General features: G+C 40.4%; 2 protein-coding genes across 2 annotated transcripts; one reads left to right on the forward strand and one right to left on the reverse strand.

The window, feature by feature from the left end:
* The first annotated feature begins 356 nt into the window (after positions 1 to 356).
* On the forward strand, positions 357 to 3,497 carry CCSAP (centriole, cilia and spindle-associated protein). Its single transcript, XM_010157173.1, has 2 exons — positions 357 to 659; positions 2,962 to 3,497. Exons 1-2 carry the CDS (start codon positions 357 to 359, stop codon positions 3,133 to 3,135), a joined length of 477 nt encoding a protein of 158 aa, XP_010155475.1. The 3' UTR covers positions 3,136 to 3,497.
* A 7,762-nt stretch (positions 3,498 to 11,259) lies between these two features.
* RAB4A (RAB4A, member RAS oncogene family) lies at positions 11,260 to 20,131 on the reverse strand (the record flags this gene model as incomplete). The annotated part of the gene is made up of 7 exons (XM_010157174.1): positions 11,260 to 11,339; positions 13,449 to 13,609; positions 15,554 to 15,649; positions 16,540 to 16,694; positions 17,170 to 17,232; positions 18,701 to 18,815; positions 20,026 to 20,131. Coding segments are annotated over 6 exons (651 nt in total), but the record flags the coding sequence as incomplete, so codon positions are not given.
* Between the last annotated feature and the right edge of the window lie 619 nt (positions 20,132 to 20,750).

A 20,750-nucleotide genomic window follows, 5' to 3' on the forward strand; every position in this document is an offset into this window, starting at 1 on the left:
GTGTGAAAGCTGATGTACAGGGGGATGGGGTTGGAAATACTGTAGGCGCTAAAGAAACAATGAAGGCACATAAGCAAGGTGTACAACTGTTGCTAAGGAAGTAATGACTTTTTCCATTTCTGAAAAAAAACCCCACAGCTTCAGTGAGAGCTGTGAGCTTCAAGAGAGGCTGTGCAAAAGCTGTGGATGCCCCATCCCTGGAAGTGTTCGAGGCCAGGCTGGATGAGGCTTTGAGCAACCTGGTCTAGTGGAAGGTGTCCCTGCCCATGGCAGGGGGGTTGGAACTGGATGGTCTTTAAGGTCCCTTCCAACCCAAACCATTCTATGATTGTATGTTGTCACTGGGAGCTTAAAGCATGAGTTCTTTTTCTTTAGAGAAAGAAAAAGATGATCAGGAGAAGCAGCAGAAGGAAGAGCCAGAAAAAACTGCAGAACACACTTCTGTAAAGGAAGCTGACAAAACCAGCCGTACAGGACGACGTCCAAGTCGAAGTGCCTTGTCCAGCCGTAATGATCGAAGATCAGCCAAAAGCCCTCAAAAGACAGATGCACCAAAGGAGAACAAACACCCGTTCGCCCTGTATGGATGGGGAGAAAGACAGACAGATACTGGGAGCCAGAAAACACACAATGTCTGTGCTTCTGCTTCGGCCAATGAAGTAAGTAAAAGTTTCCGTTTCCTTATTGGGCAGTGGCTGTGCAGTGCCTGGGTAAGACACCTGTCTAATACATAGGTAAAACCTTCTGGGGTGCCTTCATGTGAGTGCACAGAGATTCTAGCACTACCTTTGAAGGAAAAAAATAATCTAACAGTAAGCATGAAGAGGTTTGACATGTCCAAATCAAAGAGGTCTTAACTGTTACTCGGTTCTGACACTTCCCATGTTTGACTAATATTTGCGAGTTCAGATGAAAACCTGGGTGTCTCGTTTCTGGCTGTTACAAATGCACTTCTGCATTCTGAGCTTCATGAGAACAAGAGAAAGCAGCAGGCAGGTATAAAAATGCTGGGGCAGTGCTTGTGCTATGGAAGAGTGACTCCTCCTGGGAATGGGAGCCTCGCTGAGAACGTGTAAATGCTTTGCTGCTAAAATGTCTGCCTAGCAGCTGCTTTCAGCGGGTTGTCAGCAGAGATCTTTTTGCTGCCGGTAGAACAGTCTACTGGATGGCTGATGGATTGCGGGGCTGATGCCAGTATTAGCAAAATAGCACAAATTAAATTAACATGGTCACAGACAGCACCAGTATTCTGCTGCAGTGGGGTCTCTTCCCTGGCTTAGGAAGGAACACTTTCCTAGGCTGGTAAATCATAATGATTAATGTAACCCTGACAGTGTCTGGCCTTCATCTTACCTACTAATATAGAGTCTGAATCTATGACCCAACCCATCTTAGGATTAAGGTGGGTGGTGTTCTTGATGGATGAAGTAGAGGTGCCCTCTGATGGGCTGTTTGGAAGGGGTTTGAAGTATAGTCTTTTCCTTCCTGGACAGCTCTAGCCTTTGGGGGGAAATAAGTGTGGCCAGCAGGTTGAGGCAGGGGGTTCTCCCCCCTGTACTCTGCTCTGGTGAGACCCCCCCTGGAGTGCTGCATCCAGCGGTGGAACCCTCAACATCAGAAGGATAGAGACCAGTTGGAGTGAGTCCAGAGGAAGCCACGAAGATGCTCAGAGGGCTGGAGCACCTCTGCTATGGGGACAGGCTGAGAGAGTTGGGCTTGTTCAGCCTGGAGAAGAGAAGGCTCCAGGGAGACCTTATTGCAGGCTTCCAGTACCTGAAGGGGCTACAAGGAAGCTGAGGGGGACTTTTTACAAGGGCCTGTAGTGACAGGACAAGGGGGAACAGGTTTAAATTGAAAGCGGGGAGGTTTAGATTGGGTATCAGGAAGAAGTTCTTCATGGAGAGGGTGGTGAGGCACTGGAACAGGTTGCCCAGAGAAGCTGTGGATACCCCATTCCCATCTGTCTTCAAGGCCAGGCTGGATGAGGCTTTGAGCAACCTGGTCTAGTGGAAGGTGTCCCTGCCCATGGCAGGGGGGTTGGAACTAGATGGTCTTTAAGGTCCCTTCCAGCCCAAACCATTCTGTGATTCTATGAACTGGGCCTTGCAGCTTTTGAAAGATGCTGACCCTCCGGACAACAGATACTGTTACTGGATCGATAACCTTGGCCAGTGGTGGAAATAGTTGACTGGTGCTTTATGTTAAAGCCTAATAAAGGTTGATGCCTGACTTAAGCAGATATGTTTATACTTTCTAAGATTTAGAACATTTCTTATGGTAGAAACAGTTACAAAGCCCCTAAGTCTTGAGTTTGGAATGAATGGGCAGGATGCTTCTGAAACACTTCAATTACATAAACCACTTATGCAGTGCTTTGTCACTAAGGCTGCTTCTTTAAGTGGGAACTGGCTACTTACTTCTTGGATGTTTGAAAAGTGTTTCTTTCCCCTAACTGAGATGGAAGAGTATTTTACATCTGAACACAGAATCAAGCAAACATAGAAGGGGAAAACATGATAATTTCTTAATATAAAAATGTATGTAGGTATGCCTGCAGCATGTTCTCAAAATTAAGTTCATCAGTTTCTAATAAGGAGTCTTTAGGGGATTGGTCTTACTACTATGGCTTAGATTTTAAGGGATGCTTGGGCATGTTGAAGAATTTGAAGCTGTAGAAATAGGAGAATTGAGGCTTTTAGGATACATTAGACTGAGAAACATTCAAGATTTGGAGTTGTTTAATACTGTGAAGCAGAAAAGATAATGCAGAATAGAATCTGAGGTTCTTTATCAAAGTTCTGTGCTTTTCTGTCTGTGGTACAAATTACAGGAGAAAATAAAATCTTGCTAGTGAATCCCGTTTCTTGAGAATGGGGACTGGGGCAAGTACAAAGTAATCCTCAGTGTTCCTGGGGGTGGGTCCTAGGTGTGTTCCTGCTGTAATACTAACTGCTCTTTCAGATTCACGAATCTGCTCTACGAGCAAAGAACAGGAGGCAAGTGGAGAAAAGGAAGCTGTCCCAGAGGCGAGTACGATCAGCAGAAGCAGAGAAAGCTTGGCGAATAAAGCCCTCCCCACCAGATAACCCTTGGATGACCGAGTATATGAGGTGCTACTCGGCACGAGCTCGGTGAATTTGAATTCCCTCTCGCATCTTCAGAAGAAGTTACGCATATCAGGACACTAGTGCAAGGAACCAAACTACTTATGCAAGGTTTTTATAGGGAGTTTCCAGCTGTTAAAGTATTTATTACAATATTTTTATCTTGGCTACCTACCTCACAGTGGGGTGTATCGCTGGAGCCATAACATTTGAAGAGGCTTTTAGATATAGCTACCCAAACTTTTAAACAATTCCCCTTTTGGGAATCTTTCTAATGCTTCAGTTGACTTGTTTCAGGGGTGGGAGGGGGGAGCCTTAGCACACAGGGAGTCAAAGCAAATGCTTTTTTGATCTTGGTTACAAATAATCTGTTGTCCCTTACTTTTAAAAGTCCAAGTTGTGGGGAGGTGGTGTTGGGGAAGGACTTTAAAGGTGTGATGGAGGTGCCTTTACATTTATAGTAATATTTGATTTAATACTTCTACCAAAATAAGTATATTAAGACAGGCAACAGGAAAGCCAGTGGGTCTGGTAAACAGCACCAATAAATGTAGATGCTTTGTGCAGGCAATACCAAGTACTGTCTGCACATTATAACTTTCAAAAAACCTTGTTTGATTAGTGAATCTGCTGATGCCAACTTGTGTTACTGTTTCTAAAGTTATCACAGTCAACTTATTTTCAGGGCAAGAAACAGCTATGGGGTTGTTTTGCTGTGTTGCTGTACCTGTTGTACCAAATAACTGATGTAGACAATCATCACCTGACAGTTGCTGCTCAATAAGCAGTTGCTTGTTCTACCAGTATCAAGTTGTACCACTGTGTTAAGCTTGTGGTCACACTTACTCTCTGATTAATCATGTAAATGACAGTTTATTGAAGGAGAGGGCTGGCTCCTGTCTAGTGAAGTTCATTTTTAACACTTAAGAATAAATATTATGCTCAGTGGGGGTCAGAGTGCAATATGCATTACATTTGGTGATATTGTACAATACTGTTAAAGGTTTTAAACTTGAAAATCATGATAAAACTTGTAAATGAAGTTCAGAGAAGCTTTCTGCCTCTCAAAATTGGTGCTGGACTCCTGACCACAGGGGGTGAGGGCTAGGGGAAGGAGAGGTGTACCCTTTAAGTAAAAACATACACATAATGGAGTTTGAACCTTCTCACTTTGAAGGTCCTGCTTCTACATAGCAAGACTGTCATTGTTTGAGATTCTTGGTGGGTTTTTTCCCCCCCCTCCTCAAGCTGCTGTAAATTATTTTCAGTTTGATAACTAAGCTTTAGTCAGATTATTGCTGTAGTTGTGAGCTTCAAAGTTCTGTTCAGATGTGCTGTGTGTTACATGTGTTGGCTGTCTCAGTTTCATTGTTTTGAAGCTTGTGTCTTACAGACTGGACACCTTCTCACAGGAAGCACACTTGTACTTCAGCAGCAAAAACCTGCACTAGTCTTAGCTGCACTCCACAATCTCAGTGAGTAAGCAGGACTCTAGAATTACTACTGTGACTGTTATGTGCTCAGTGAAAAGTTTGTGTTACGGAAAGAAAGTAAACATGCAGAGGGACCAAGCACTACTGCCTCCTAGTGTTAATTATACTACATCAGCAAAGGCTTCATTAATCTCAGTTTTAATCTCTAAAATGTCCTAGAATCCATGAAATCATCTGACTTTTACCTGCCTTTTAAGCATAAAGCTGTAAAAATAGACAACTCTTGTTCAGGCTACCTACTAGTGCTAGAGATCTTAAAGCTTTTAAGTCTGGGAATGCAAATTATGGTGAAATATGTTTTATACACAGCAAAATTACTATATTCCAACTTCTAAGTAAACCACAGCCTAGAACTTACTAAAACTTTAGAACAGTACCCAAAACTGAGGCAAACTATTTCAGGGGATGCCTTGATTCCATGAGAGATTCCTTTAATTTCCTTTTATGCTATTTTCCTCTTTAAATAGCTGCTGTAAATATGCTTAAGATGCTCCTGATGCTGTTCCAATTCAGAAATCCACTCCAGCTTTGAACAACAGTGTCAAAGCACTCACTCAGTATTTAACAGCCTTACTCAATAAAAACTCTGCCTGTTCCTGTTGCCCAGGATACCATATATGCCTCTGGATTTGTAGGCTTTATGTGTAACTAAAGCAGATGGACTGTGCCCTTGGCACACTTTGTCACATTAAACAGTTTCCTTGGTTGTGTAGGGCAGGACTCATCTTGCCATGCTTTCAGAGACCACTTCTGCAGTTCTCTTCCCTACTGAGAATGGAGGAGCCAAGATGATTGTGCCTGCCTTAAATCACCAATTTGGGTAAGATTGATCTCCCATTAGATGTTGGTCTTTTTATAACTACAGAAGGCTTAAATGTCTTCTGCCTTGGATACTAGGTACCAGATTGAAAACACCTCCAACAGGCTTGTTTGGGTGTGTTATAGAGCATGAGAATCTTCAACAGCACCAAGGCTGCTGTGTACTGAGGAAATGATCTAGTTCTTATCCTTGTCTGGTCAAGAGCTGTTCCACAGTAAAACAGTTAGGTAGAAGACAGTAGTGACACTAATCAGGTCATGTGAGTCACTGTCATGCTTTTTCAAATGGTCTGTAGATAAAAATCCTGGGTGCTATCTTGGTACTATCTTGTTTTAAGTAATATAATTCCTGAAGTAAGAGGTAAATCATTCTGCAAATCAGGTAGCCATCCTGCATTTGGGCATTATTTGATTAAAAAGTCTAGTAGGTTTGCTTAGACTATGTGAAAAATAGTTCTGATCACTGCAAGCTGTATATGCAGAATATTTGTCATGTGCCAGGCTGCAGTCTGGAAAACCATTAGTGTTTTCATGTTAACAAATGAAATGCCAATTGTCTTGGAAAGCAGAACTTTTCAAGCGTACAAGCTTTAACAATATTCTGTAGATTCTTATGGGAGGTGGCTGCTTTGCATCCAACTGGACTCACTTAAATGAAAACTAGTGAATGTCACCCTAGTAATTAAGGAAGTTCTGAACTTTGTCTTGCATGGACTCTTGAATTCAGCCAAGTGATGAACACTTCTTACTCCTGTTTTAGAAGTAGAACTGTTTGTAAGAACACAGGAAATAGTTGTCCACAGTCTTAATTAAAGTAACTATTTGTTTCTGAAAGTACTTAGCTAAGTGAAGAAACTTTTACAGTATGTAATGCTGCAATTTAACTATAGTGTTGTGGAGACTAGTGTTTACAATGTAAAATGTTACAATGAAAACCGCATAAGAATGTCCCTGTAAAATACAGTAGCATGCCTGTTCAGTCACATCTTTGCAGCTATGAATTATACTTTTTCACTGGAAGCTGAGAGAGTCCAGGTGATAGCTAAACTTAGAGCCAAACTTAACAAAACTGAGGGACAGACCTGAATTTTCAGTAAGAATTTTATCCAGGTAGCAAATGCACATTTTAATGAAACTTAATGTGTAGGCAAGTGTATCTGTTCATGTTTTAATGGTATAATGCAGGGCCACTGACCTATAAAGGCCTCTCTGACTTTTTTTACTGTGATGGGGACCAAAAGCTAACAATGTGAGGGCCTTATGTGTGGCAACCTGGATGTTCCAGTTTATTTTCCAGCTCAGTGCACTCAGCAGCAAAGCCATATATGGAGCCTGATTCAACACCTTGACAAGCAGCCCCTACAAAATTAGGGGTACAGGTGAATGGGAAGCTGCCTCAGCTATTGTTAGCACTGAATTCACTTTAAAAGCTATAGGGAAATACCATCTAAGCTTGAAGCAATATGTGTTTTCTAAAGTTTTTAAAAACAAACTGTTTAATGCTTGTGTACTATCTGAATTTAATAGTGTAGTGTCAACTTGTGTATGTGAATAAAATGAGTGACAAAGTGCCTTGACTACTTGTACTTTGGCTTTTGGGATCTCACGTTTTCTATTACAGGGTGCTTCAGCTTGTCCCATATATTCCCTCCTGAAAAGTGATAGGCTTCTGTAATGACTAGTGTTGGGTGAAGGGTGAGATTGCAGTTAGAAGTCTGGCTGAGGGCTGAGCTCGTCTGTGCTCCCTCCTGTAACTCTCCCACAGATTCTTAATCTTTCCCAATCTGACTGTCTCTTTCTATTGCTAACAAGAAAAAGATATCTTAAAATATAATGGCTGTCTGGAGTGCTGCAGCCTTAGAGAATCTTAATTTAGAACTTTGGAAAAAGAGGGTAACATGGGGGTTAAAAAACCCTACAAAGCTGCATTATAACTTCCTATTTGCAAGGTAAAGAGCAAGTAAACAACTACAGGCTAGCTACACTGTTCTATCTGTTGCTTGTTCCATAGTACATGAAGGAGATTTACAGTGTATTTCTTGGTGTCTAATTATTTCAACATATAGACTTTAATGCAAATGAGTTGCACAAACTAATCATGCTTTTTATAGTCATCTTTTTAAGGACTTAGGGGAGCTATAAGATAATTAGCTGACTACAAGGAATGGACAAGAGCTGAGTCAACTGAATTGTTTGATATCCTGGAGAAATAAGCATTAAGCGAGGGGAAAAGAGAGAATGTATTTGCACTTAAGAAAAGTTAACTTCTAAAGCCATTCTGCAGGAGATCAAAACAGACCCATCTCAGACAAGGATAGCAAGCACACTTTGCAGCCATAACCTCTCAAGGACACAGAAGGGAAGTGATGCGTGGTTATTCTCTAACAGGGGCTGATAGCAGCAGTGTTTGGGCTCTCGCATGCTGTGGGCAAAGCTGCTATCAGAAGGCCTTGCCCCTGGAAAGTACACTGAAGCGCTGCTGCTCCTTTCCTAGTCCATAATGACTATGCAGTGAATTTAGCAGAATTGTGTTTTCAAGACCACCTAGCACTTGCAATGTTGTAGACATAAATACAGTTTGTAAGACACCTAGAAAAGTCAAGAAAGGTTCTTTATTTGGTGCTAGATACAAACATTAAATGAAATAGCGTAGGCCAACAGACTGGTGCTTAAAAGGCAAGACATAGGCTTTAAGACATTTAAATATTCTAGAAGTCTGAACACCTAAAGCTCTACATCAATAAGTCCTAGGATGTAGATACCCCATATCTTATGTAAAACTCCAAGCCATCTTGCTTTGGTAAGGTAATAATTTTACACTGAAAACATACCTACTTTAGCTTATTTATCACTTACTGTTTAGGTGAACCAGGTTTGGTTTGCTGCATGAACTATATGTAATGCTAAAGCTTAAAATTTACTCTAGGGCTGCTGTTGGTATGACGTTTATGTTTAGAAATTTAAAAAAACCCACCTCAGAGAAGAAACAGTAAACAATATAGCTTGCACTGGTGAGAGCTATTGCTTCCAACAGTGTTTCCCTCAGGATTTGCCATTTTAGCTGTGATAGTACAAAACGTGCACATTAACCAGGTTAATGTGCATACAGTAAGACTATATGTTGTCAAAACTCATTATGACACTATTATTCCAGGTAGAAAGGGGACTGCTTAAGACATCAGGTTACAAAAAGAATGAAACTGTGCTTACTGCTTTTTAAACCACAGACATTTGACCAAAGTGATCATAAGAACCAGGCATAGAAAAGAGGCCAGTCTTGTATGTAAAGGGGAAAAGGACAGGAAGAAATGTAAGAAAATCCCTGCCAAACCCCTGAAATTGCTATTTAAAAGCAACAGAATTAAGTAACAGGTCCCTGCTCCTCTCAGCTGCTACTGTAATAATGGAAAGAAGTTTTAATCAACAGCCAACACCACTTCAGCCATTGTTACAGTGAGTTACTTGTGCTATATCCCAGCTGACAAATCAGTGCTCAACTTTTCACTTTTGCCAATGTACCAAAAAACCTGATTAGATTGTGGTAGGGGTGTCAGATTCCCCAATATCGCATCTTTTCCCAGCCTTTCAGAACTGGTCTGGGGTCTTGGAACCAACTCTAACAGCAACACAACACAGCTCAGTTAATATGCCATTCTGACTCTAGAGGAGACAACTTCTTCCTACATCTGCTTCCCATGACTTGCTTTTGATAATTACTTTCAGGTCAGAGTAGTGGAAGCCAAAAACAGAGTAAGGATTAAGATAGCTAAGTTTCTCTGGAGCTCTTTGATCTTCTGGTAAATGCACAGTTAAGCTGCTTCAGAAATACTTTATGCTTTTACCAGGAAGAGAATAGGGCTTGGGAATAGTTGTTACCAGCTGTGTAGCAAATACAGTCCTAAATAAAAGATACATAGGAGAGAGAGAAAATGAAAGCCTTTGGACCCAACAGCTTTTTCTAGAACTAAACCTAGGCTTCTCAAGTATAAAGCAAACTTACTTCCTTTGATACAGCAAAGCTCATTTCTGAATTAATTTTCAGATAAGCATCCACTGGAACCAAAAATGTCAGGATGAAGGAAATAGAATTTAGATTAAAACTAATTCCATCAGCGATGGCATAGCATTCTTGCTTTGCTCGTGTGCTTTAACTGCCCTCTGCATTACATCATCAGTTGAGTTTTCGAGTTTGATTTTTAAACATGCATTTGACAAGTGACCCTTAAACAGAAAAGACTCAGATACAGAAAGTAATAAAGCATGTTTGACCTTGGAATTTCAATATTGGGTTCTGATCAAATTAATTATGTTGTGTTAATTTACACTTCCAAGGAGACATCCCATTTCTAGTTATACAAGTAACGAAGTAAAAATGTCACTAGTGATTTCCACCAGTGCAGATGAAATTGCCCCCCCCAGCTGGTTGAATCCAGAAACGGTAGCTCAGTTCTGCAGCCCCTCATCTGGCAAAACAGAAGTCACCCACCTCTTACCTGATCAGTTGTCATGGCACTGTAACAATGATATGCAATACTGTGATTTTGTCCTCTGCAGGTCTCATTCCCTTCTGTCTCCCGCTGAGGAATGAGGACAGGATTCCTAATCTCTTGTCCCATACCTCTTCCTCACAATAAAAAGAGGGTAGGAAAGAAAGTCTCAATTGTGTATTTTAACAAGGGGGAGAAGGTGGGGGAGAATCAGTAGCAAGGCTGAAATTCCCCTGGATGGGTTTTACAGGACGAACAAACTAAGCAGTACACTTGTTCTTTTCCTTCCACCACCCAAGGCTCCTGGGGGCAATGTGGACAGCATTGCATACGGTGTGCTCACCTGCAGCTCAAAGGTATTGTCTGTCTTGCTGGAGCTGTAAGCTCCCTGTGTTGAAGTCTTAATTTCAAAATTCAGGTTCTTAACTGTACTTCATGAATGTTTGAGAAAGAAGAAGAAATTGGTATTTTAAGATTCATACATTCAGAATACTTCAGAAGAGCCCATTTGGGGTTCATTTGTACCTCACCAGGTATGCTTCAACAGAGCTTGAATTTCCACTGCTGGTTGCTCCATTTGTGGTGTAAGAAGTTAGGAGAACCCCTACTGTGCAATTTCTCCATAAGCCCATGCCCCTGCCCTAGAATTACAACACACACAGAAAGCACACCGCACTGTTCACACTCACATTCCACCTTCACTGTGCCAGTGCTATACAAATCATCAGGACTGAGAAAAAAAAAAAAAAACTAAAGTATTTTTTCTAAACTTTCAAAGTTTGATAAAATAAGCTTCAGAAGTTATTTCAGAACTGTGACAAAATAAGCTATGTGAACGTTAATAAAAAATTACTTTTCCAACTTGACATACTAGTAAATGTAAGTATGGGTCCTAACCATGTGCCAAGAATCGGTCATGTCAACAGCTTGTTAGAATGCGGCCAACTGAGTAGGAAAATAATAAACCAGCCACCACCCCTCACTGACAGTGCCAGTGGTTTTATAATTCGGGTCATAAATATAAACTACTGTGCAATAAACAAACATGACAAAGCCTACCTCAGTTAAATTTGTTTATGTGATAAAAAAATAAAATATTAAACTGCTTGTAGTGCAACATTCTATCAGCATACTTAAGTATACCATGCTCTGTGAAGTTACCGTTATTTACAGTTTATAGCAACGCTTTAAACTAGATGTGAAAGAACCAAAGTAGGTAATGGAAGATGTTTACATACAGGTATGAGTCTTACTATCGTCCACTGAATTATCAGGTTCGCCTTGCAGACTTCTGTGCCATGTGAACATTCCTGCCCCACACCACACCTTTCTGCCAGCAGTGGTGTGCTCTGGTTGTAGACTGTGGAAAGATGTTTTTAAAAACTGCATAGCCTTCAAGCTTTGTCTGTTTCTTCAAACACCATTTGCAAAGACAGCTGTAAAATACATGAGAGCTTTATCAGTTATCTACATCGGATCAAACTGAAAACTCCTGAAATAAGATCTGTAACTATTCGCTCCTGTAGAGCTGTACCAAAGCTGAACTCAATTAATGCCCTTTTCCAGCAGCCTCTAACTGAGGATGGTATTTTATAGGAGGGAAATAAGGGAGAAAAGCAGTACAAGGATCCCTATCCATTATTTAAAATTCTGAGCTCAAACTGGGAGCTAAGCTCCCAGAATATAAAACAAAATACGAGAATGGAGAATTCTGCTGCTGCCTTATTTAACATTCTATAAAGCTTCTGCTGGTGTGCACTGCTCCAACTGATGAAAAATTAATACAGCAAAAATGATGCAGTAACTATGGCCGCAGTACTTTATTACTCTAATAAAAGGTCAGCAATAGCAAATTAAAAAAGATTAATGGTATCAGATTAATTAACTACCCAGCAACTCCTTAGTTACCTTCACTGAGTGAGGGAGAAAAGCAACTGCTAGGACAGTCCTACATACTGCAAGGGGTTAAGTAAAATCCATGAAGATTGAGAGGTGTCTTAAGGACAACTGTCTTAAGGAAAGACTAACCACCAAGCTGTCCTTGGGGGTAGGTTATGTGACTTGTAGGTTTCTTCCCCCACCACTGATAAAGGTAAAAAAAAAAAGAGTCTGTTCCTCACCTCCTCTGTGGAATGTTTTTGAAAGACTACACAGGCTACAACAGCCCTAGAAGTAGTACTTTATATGACTACACTGCTTAAGCAGCAAATACTGCTGTTCTCTTGTTAACATTTTTGCCCATAGCAGCCTGACATCAGAACCACTTTGGGCTGGCTTTAGATGGGGGAGAGGGGGAAGCAAAGTTTGAAATCCAGTATTCGCTTTAATCTTCAAGCCTCAGTCTTTAAAGTTCATATTTTCAGAAAAGAATATATAATAGTTTTAGACAATAGCTTTCAACAAGGGCAAGTGCAAGGTCCTGCACCCGGGTTGGGGCAATCCCAAGCACAAGTACAGGCTGGGTGGAGAGTGGAGAGAGAGCAGCCCTGAGGAGAAGAACTTGGGGTACTGGTGGATGAAAAGCTGGACATGAGCGGGCAGTGTGTGCTGGCAGCCCAGAAAGCCAACCGTATCCTGGGCTGTATCCAGAGAAGTGTGGCCAGCAGGTCGAGGGAGGGGATTCTCCCGCTCTACTCTGCTCTCGTGAGACCCCACTTAGAGTGCTGCATCCAGCTGTGGAGCCCTCAACATCAGAAGGATATAGACCAGTTGGAGCGAGCCCAGAGGAGGCCACAAAGATGCTCAGAGGGCTGGAGCACCTCTGCTATGGGGACAGGCTGAAGAGTTGGGCTTGTTCAGCCTGGAGAAGAGAAGGCTCCAGGGAGACCTTATTGCAGCCTTCCAGTACCTGAAGGGGCTACAAGGAAGCTGGGGTGGGGGGATGGAGTTTTTCTAAGGGCTTGTAGTGACAGGACAAGGGGGATCAGGTTTAAATTGAAAGTGGGGAGATTTAGATAGGATATCAGGAAGAAGTTCTTCAAGGAGAGAGTGGTGAGGCACTGGAACAGGTTGCCCAGAGAAGCTGTGGATGCCCCATCCCTGGAAGTGTTCAAGGCCAGGCTGGATGAGGCTTTGAGCAACCTGGTCTAGTGGAAGGTGTCCCTGCCCATGGCAGGGGGGTTGGAACTAGATGATCTTTAAGGTCCCTTCCAACCCCAACCATTCTGGGATTCTATAAGATACTGCAGCATACATTTTGTGAATTCTCAATTCTAGTAATATCTGACCACAATAGAGCAGAAATGATTCACCTCTACAGTGCATTAGGGCAAAAATGCATTTCAGGAATACAGAATATTTCAGTGTTTTCCACAGCATTACTCAGAGCAAGCAAAGATCTATAAATACTTCAGTAAGAGCACTAGTCTTGCTTTAGTGAGCAGATGGTAGAAGACAAATCAAAAGATAAAGCAATCCATTCTACTGTACATTACTTCAATATATTCTACCCTAATTTACAGGCTGCGAAAAAGCCAAGTACTTGATACAGCACATTTATGAAATACAGTAATTTACCCAACACCCTGGGATTTTTGTAACCTTACCTTCTGTATCTGAAGTGAGTATTTGGGATTTTGTGTCTTCTTTCTTTAACACCCACATTCCTGAGCACTTTGTGCTTGTGCTCTACGTGGTGATCTCAGCTGTCTCAAGGCAGCATCTCCATACTGAATACCTGAGCCCATTCTTTCTGGATCCAATTCTCCTGATGAGAAACAAAATGGTCACAAGGAGATGAATCAGTTGCAGGTAATACATTCCAATTTAACTGACAACATTAGGTAAAAATGCATAACTAGAGTAGAATATCATTATGAAGAGATCTATTGCAGTTATGTTTACTTTTATGCAATTCCAAAACTGTATCATTTTCTCCTCCAATTTCAGCCATGAGCCCTTAATCATAATGACAAAGCAGTTTGGATCACGAGTCAGGCTGGTGCAAGAAGTGTATTTGCACTACTTCTAACAAAGGAAGCGCTCACAGTGTTTTCTGCGAACACTGTCTGAAAACACATCTGCTTACAGAGACCAATGTGCAAAGAAAAGTACTGTAGCTACCAAGCCAAAACAAAATGGATCAATCTGAAAGTAGGATTCTGTAAGGCGCTGCCCCCAGAGGCAATGATCTCAACCTTCCCTACTCCTGGTATCCATTTCTGTCTGCTCCATACTCTCTAAATCAGAAGTGTTCTTACGGCTGTATGGCGGACTGGGCAAGATTACACTTCTTTAGTTTTAAAAAAATGCCAAACTTCTGAATAATTCAGATCACTTATTCAGATTCATTGCACAGATGTGTGTGGTAAGTCAGCAGATGACAGCATGTTGAGGGGCCCAAGTTGATAGCTCGAGGGTAGGGCTGCCATTCAGAAAATACCTTGGCCAAGCTAGAGGAACAGGCCAGTGGGAACCTCACAAAATGCAGAAGGTACACCTGCAGAGCTCTGCACCTGTGATGGAACAAGCCCAAGCACTGGTAGAGCCTGGGGACTGCCGGGGTAGACAGCCGCAATTAGACAACAGCCTCAGAGGGGCTTATGGAATTTTCATTCCTGGAGCATCTCAAATGTGCCCTGGGCAACCTGCATTCACTTGGAACCTGAACGTGCTTTAAACAGGAGGCTGGACTAAAGACCTCCACAGGCTCTTTCCAGTCTCAATTGTTCCACGATTCAATGCATGTCTGCTGGCTCATAGGAAAAACAGAGCAGCTCACAGAAAACAGGAGTTACTTCTGTTGTGGTAATGCCTCTTTAAATCAGCCAAGGAACTACAGTATCATAAGAAACTAGTTATACTTTGCCATTTGGTTTTTTGTCTGTTTAAAATTAGAGTTGCTGTTTGGCATTGATTTGATGCAGAAATTGGGAAATTCCTATAAAAAGATCATATTCTTTTCATCTAAAAATTTGTGTTTGGCATTCAAAATGTATAGTTAGAGTCTGAGACAGACTTTTCAATATGGCCAAAACTTAAAAGCTTTGAATATACCAAACAACTAGAAATTAAGAGAGGAAAACTGGAATGCAAATTAGCTGTAATGGCACCTAACTCTTAGGAGCCTGTCTCCGACAGAAACCTGCCCACTCGCACCGAGAAGCTTCTGGTATCTGCATAAGTAGAAATGGTTTCAACCAGGAGGCAGGAAGGTCGCTTCCGAGAAACACAGTTGCTAGGAAACATCCCTGAAATTTTCAGTATTATTTTTCAAATTCTCCTGACTATTTCCTCCTACACAGGAGAAGCAGAATTAAAAGTTACATCTGCCCCGATACTAGGCTTTTTTTTCTGCATTGCTAGAACTGTCTGATGTCAGGCTTGATGTTTGTAGGGACAGAGCAACCCCCACAGAAGGCACAGCCTACACTCAGAGCTGACTGGTAAGGTAAACACTGCGTAAAAACACACATAATTCACACCACCCCCCCCTTTTAGACATACAAACCTTAGATATGTGTTCCTATTAAAGCGTACGAGAAGCAGATATAAACCAAAGGGGTTATTTTACCACAATGAAATTTTGGTTCTTTGGGTTAATTCTAAAAGAGAACTTTGAACAGCAATATTTCTGCATGTACTTTTAGTTTTCAGCAGAATAAAACAAAACCCAAACAACAACATTAAAGGAATATAAATCTCAATTTACCTGATTCAATTTTATTGAGTATTTTTCTTGCACACTGTACAAAGGCCTCTTCAACATTTTCCCCTGTTAGTGCACTTGTTTCCAAGAACATCAGCTCTGCATTTGACACCAGAAAAAACAGTCTCAAAACAAGCCTGGAATTATCTAATACAGTAATTAAAAGCATGAAAGCTAGGAACAATACAGCTTTGCTTCAGGAGAAATACTGTCAAATAGTATGGTCCTGAAAAACTAGCATTTGATGGCAAAACCAGAAAACTTCCTCCAAAATTTATACATTAACCCTAGAAAGTTGGAATCCAAAGATTCCAACTGGGCTGTGCATGAAACCAAAGAACTTCATCTAGTTTTCCATTAATAGAAAGTGATATAAAGAAGAAAAAGCCAAGCAGCCACAGTTGGTAGAAAGGACTATTTATAATTGATTTATAAAACCAGATTTTACTGATAGCAGGACCGCAGCACAGCACCTCAGACTGAGACTGGCTCTAACTGTCACAGAAATGTGTCCTCAGACTGAAAATTTTGAGTGATAGAGACCAGGTAACAGTCCTCTGGGATCCATGCCACACACTGAACTCAAGTTTCCCCTAAGTAAAACTCATTGCTTCCAACTGCAGCACACCACATCCAATCTTGTCTGTAACATGCTGAAAACTAGGAAATCCTGGTCTTCATTCTCTCCTCAGCCCTTTGGAGGCAGGGTAATGTCTGAAGTTGTATTACATTCCCTAGGGAATACATCTCCGCATAGAAGGCATTCTTTAAGTAGCAGCTGCGACTGGAAGAATCACTGCTAATGAGACTTAGGTAGTACATGTAATTCTCACTGCAGGCACTGTCCTCTCTCTGCCTCATGTACCGACAGCACTCTCTGTTCTGTGGATACTTGACAAGGTAGAGTGGGCAAAGCACTCCCTAATTGCACCAAAAAAAAAAAGTATTAAGCATCTTTGAATACTACATGAGGATTCTGTACTACTTACCATTTTCTTGTGCAAACCGGGATGCTTCTAAAAAAGTAACTTCACGATCTGCATCAAGATCCTTTTTGTTTCCACACAGTATTATCACAATATTTTGACTTGCTAACATTCTTGCATCCGTCAACCAATTAGTAAGCGCATTGTAGGTTTCCCGGCTAAAAATGGATAAAAATTGACATGCTTTATTAGAACACACTCGTTTCTAGGGAACAGATCACTGAACTCCAAGTCAGAAAGCAAACTTGTATTTGAGGCAAACCACAATCCCAGCTGAAACTTAAGTATCAGTTGAATTCCACGTTAAACAATAACTCATTCTGTTACCCCAGAATTTCACGCACAACAGGCTGAAACTAGATTAGTGCTTAAAATTTTAGCTTTTCACATTAACAGGGTATTACTGTATATATTTATATATTGTGGTTGATTTAAATTTTGCTGGTTAAAATCTTTAAGCTTTTAAATAGTTTCATGAAGGAATTTGACACCCTTTCCATTTCATAGCTGGCATATTGAGATTTGACTTGCCCAACTAGCATTCTCCATTAGAGGATTAGGTACTGGGGGGGAATCATTATGCATTAGTTGTATCTGGGAATCCATAAGCACAAGAGCTGCTAGCTTTCTTACCTGGTTATATCATAGACAAGCAAAGCACCTGCAGCACCTCTATAGTAACTCCTTGTTACAGACCTGAAATAGAATTACAGATGGACATTTCTGCGATATTTTCATTGTTTCAAATCTGGGTTAATAAAATGGAATCTGTATTATAAAACAAACTCATTTGTATGAAACGTGGTTTTTAGACAAGTTTATCAGCTGTGCAAGTGCAGGCTATAGATTTTTGATGAAGTATTTTCACTAAATATAGCTGTAAAGGGATTCTCAAAGTCCTTTATGACCTGTGTGCTGCTGAAGGTACACATATCATCATCCCACACAGCCCAATACAGAACTGGGGAGCTGCTGGTGGTATCTGTGGCAGGGAGACGGCATCATTAACTTGTGTGAACTCTCAGGAGTAAGGACAGAAGGAGCAAAGTAGCTGCCATTGAACAATTTAAGACTCCTTAAGCTGAAGAGAGAGAGAAGCAAGGAAAGCAAAGAACTCTTCAAAAGGTAGCAGGAAAAAAAAAAAAAAAAAGACTGCTAAATACACAGAGGGGCGACCAGCCTTAAAAAGAATTTGATAGATTATAAAAAGCAACAGGAAAAAAGGACTTGCAAGTCTGTGAACACTTTGAACCTGAAAGAGCAAAATTTGCATGAGCATCTGAAAGCACAGAGCCACTAAGCTCCTCAGAATCCCAGGATATCTGGCCACACACCGGAGAGATCCCATTAATAGACTACATAGCATGCATGCCTAGCTTTGCCCAGTCACGGATGTACCCAAAAAACATGTCTAATAATGGACATTTATCTGGATTGCAGCCCATGACTCAGCCTTCTACCACCATACTCACCTTTGTTAACCACTGCTCCTTGCCAACAAAACCAAAGACACACCCCCTACCCCCCAAAAATATAAAAGACTGTGATGCTTTTTTGATGAATAACATACTTGGAAACACATTACTTCACTGACTTGGATCTATGCCTCAGGTGTATGACAGTTAAAAATACAGCATCAAAAGTACACTGGTGGTTCTAAGCTGACACGCTTTTACTTTAAGAAATGTAGAGATCTCAGTCTTTCTGAATGTGTGTTTAGCCAAGTGAACTTCACAACTGGGGTTTTTTCCCCCTCTAATAAAACAATATTGTACTATGAAATTGTATGGCATTTACTTATTCCAACCAACAGAAGGTCTTCTAAACACAGAGCTAAGCACACAGTTGCAGAAGTATTCTAAGTTTTGCTGATGAACAAACTTTTAGCCATATATTCTACTCATATACCTTAACTATCACAAAAAATACCCAGTGAAAGTAAAGGCAGAACCTCAGATCCTGCATGGCAGCATTTCAGCTTTACTGAAACCAATGGATCTATGTCACTATGTTCAAGTTGGAAGATCTGGCCTAGTTACTGACATGAATGCAAACAATTCCCTTGACTGAGAAACTGTGCCTACTTATAAGCAGGCAGAAAATACCCAACACCCACAGCAACAATTTAATGTCAAACATTTAATAAAGCGATTGAAAAGGGTACCTGAATCTCTCTTGTCCTGCTGTATCCCATATCTGCAACTTTACGTATTTACCACCAACATTTATTATCTTTGAACCAAATTCCACTCCTATGGTATGATTTGAGTCATCTTTGACTAAAAAAAAAAAAAAAGAAACAGGCTTATTTGGAGAATATTTAGAGTGAATAAATATTTTGACATAATCCAATTTAGGTATAATCAAAACTCTTCAGTGTTCAAATTACTAGTTCCTGAACCATCATATTCAGTGCCATTCACGTCTACTGCCACCACACAGAAATAAACATTACTGCAACTTCTGAACATCCTATTCAATTCAAAACTACTACTAGAAAGGCTTGCCTTAATCAGAGCATTCCCAATTCCCATTAATAAATGGCAAGACAACTTTTACACATTTTTTCCAACTGTGTTTCCTAATGCTTTGATGCAATTTAAAGTTAAAATTCATGGAAAAGCAGAACACAAAGACAGTCTTGCCTATGAATAAGCACAAGCTACTACTTCTTTAAAGCACGAAGACACTTGCTCTAGGTACGCTGTTGATATCACAGATTATCAGCAACATACAACTGCCCGTACTAGAAGCAATGTTCACGTTCAATCATAGCATCATGAGATGTTCAAAAAAAAACACATTATCCTAGACCTATTCCTTAAGAAACAAGGCAAATTACCATTCAGTTGAGAAAGTAAATCGCCTTAGATTTACAAAGTTTTCTAAATGCATATTATTTTTGTTTAATCATGATGCTAAATGCACTACCCAACAGGTAATTTTCATCTATTATATCATCTGCTCATCTCTAAATAACAACATTTACAATGGAGTCTCCACCAGTTTTTATGATAGAACACAGCCCTTAAAAGGACACAGACTGTGTATTTAGAAAGAGACTAGATGTTTGGCGATCTGAGTTCTGTCCAACAGGCTTTCTAAATCTACTCAAGCAATTCAACTTTTCTTTCATCTGCTCAGTGATTTTTTATAAAAGATTTAAGGCTCTACTATGTACCTAGGGAAGCTTATAGCTGCAAGATGCAATTCTCACAAAAACTAAGCCTGTATTTTCATCAACATCCTGTTACATTTATTTGAGAATATATAATAGAAAATACTGCTCAGTATCAGGCTTTTGATTAGAAGGAATCAGTGAGCAACAAAGACTTAAAGCATGGTTCTGAACATAATTCTCAGTCAAAGTCCTCATCTACACAAACAGGAGATTTACAGGAGCTTCCAAACAAAGAACAGATACTCATGTAGGTGGAGCCTTCATCTCCAAACCAATGAAGAGCTCTCACTGTGCTCACATATACTTACATTTCTTTTCAATAAACTGGTGTAGTAAACAGGATTTGCCAGTTCCAGCATTACCGATGACCAAGAACTTAAACAGGAAATCTGAAGATTGAAAGACAAAGAATTGCTAAATTTTAGTACACACTCAGAATTTGTCACAAAGACCAAGCACACAAGACAGCTATTCTCCAGTAGCTGTAACTTCAAAGGGAAGGGAATAGATGACAAAATTAGCAAAGTAACAACAAATCTGAAGAATAACCCAGTGTACTCAGTAGTATGTCACAAAGCAAGAGCTAAGAATGCCATTTATTTATGGAGACACAAGAATGACAGCAAGAGTTGGAAATGGCCAAATTTAATTCAGTTAAAATAGGCCGAATATATGTTTGGCTTGTTTCCAGCAACCTCTTTTAAGGGTATGTAAGCTATTAGCTATAGTCAGTACAAATGACCTATAATATAACATTGCTTCTCAAAAGCTACATTTCTGTCCTTTTAAAATTTGTTATTACTATTTTGTTCACATTTATTTGAACTTGTCTATATTAACTGCTTAATACTCATACTTCATTTTAATACTTGTAAAGCTGGAACAACTACAATATTACATAACTTACGGTCAAGAAATAATTTGTATTTTGGGATGCCTGTTTTCACATTTCCTCCGCATGTAAAATGGTAAATTAAGACACAGGTACTTCAGCACTTTACCTATTTATGGGCCATTTACATCAGTGTTCATT

This window comes from Eurypyga helias, unplaced genomic scaffold (assembly GCF_000690775.1).
Source record: "Eurypyga helias isolate BGI_N326 unplaced genomic scaffold, ASM69077v1 scaffold18238, whole genome shotgun sequence".
NCBI classification, from domain to species: domain Eukaryota; kingdom Metazoa; phylum Chordata; class Aves; order Eurypygiformes; family Eurypygidae; genus Eurypyga; species Eurypyga helias.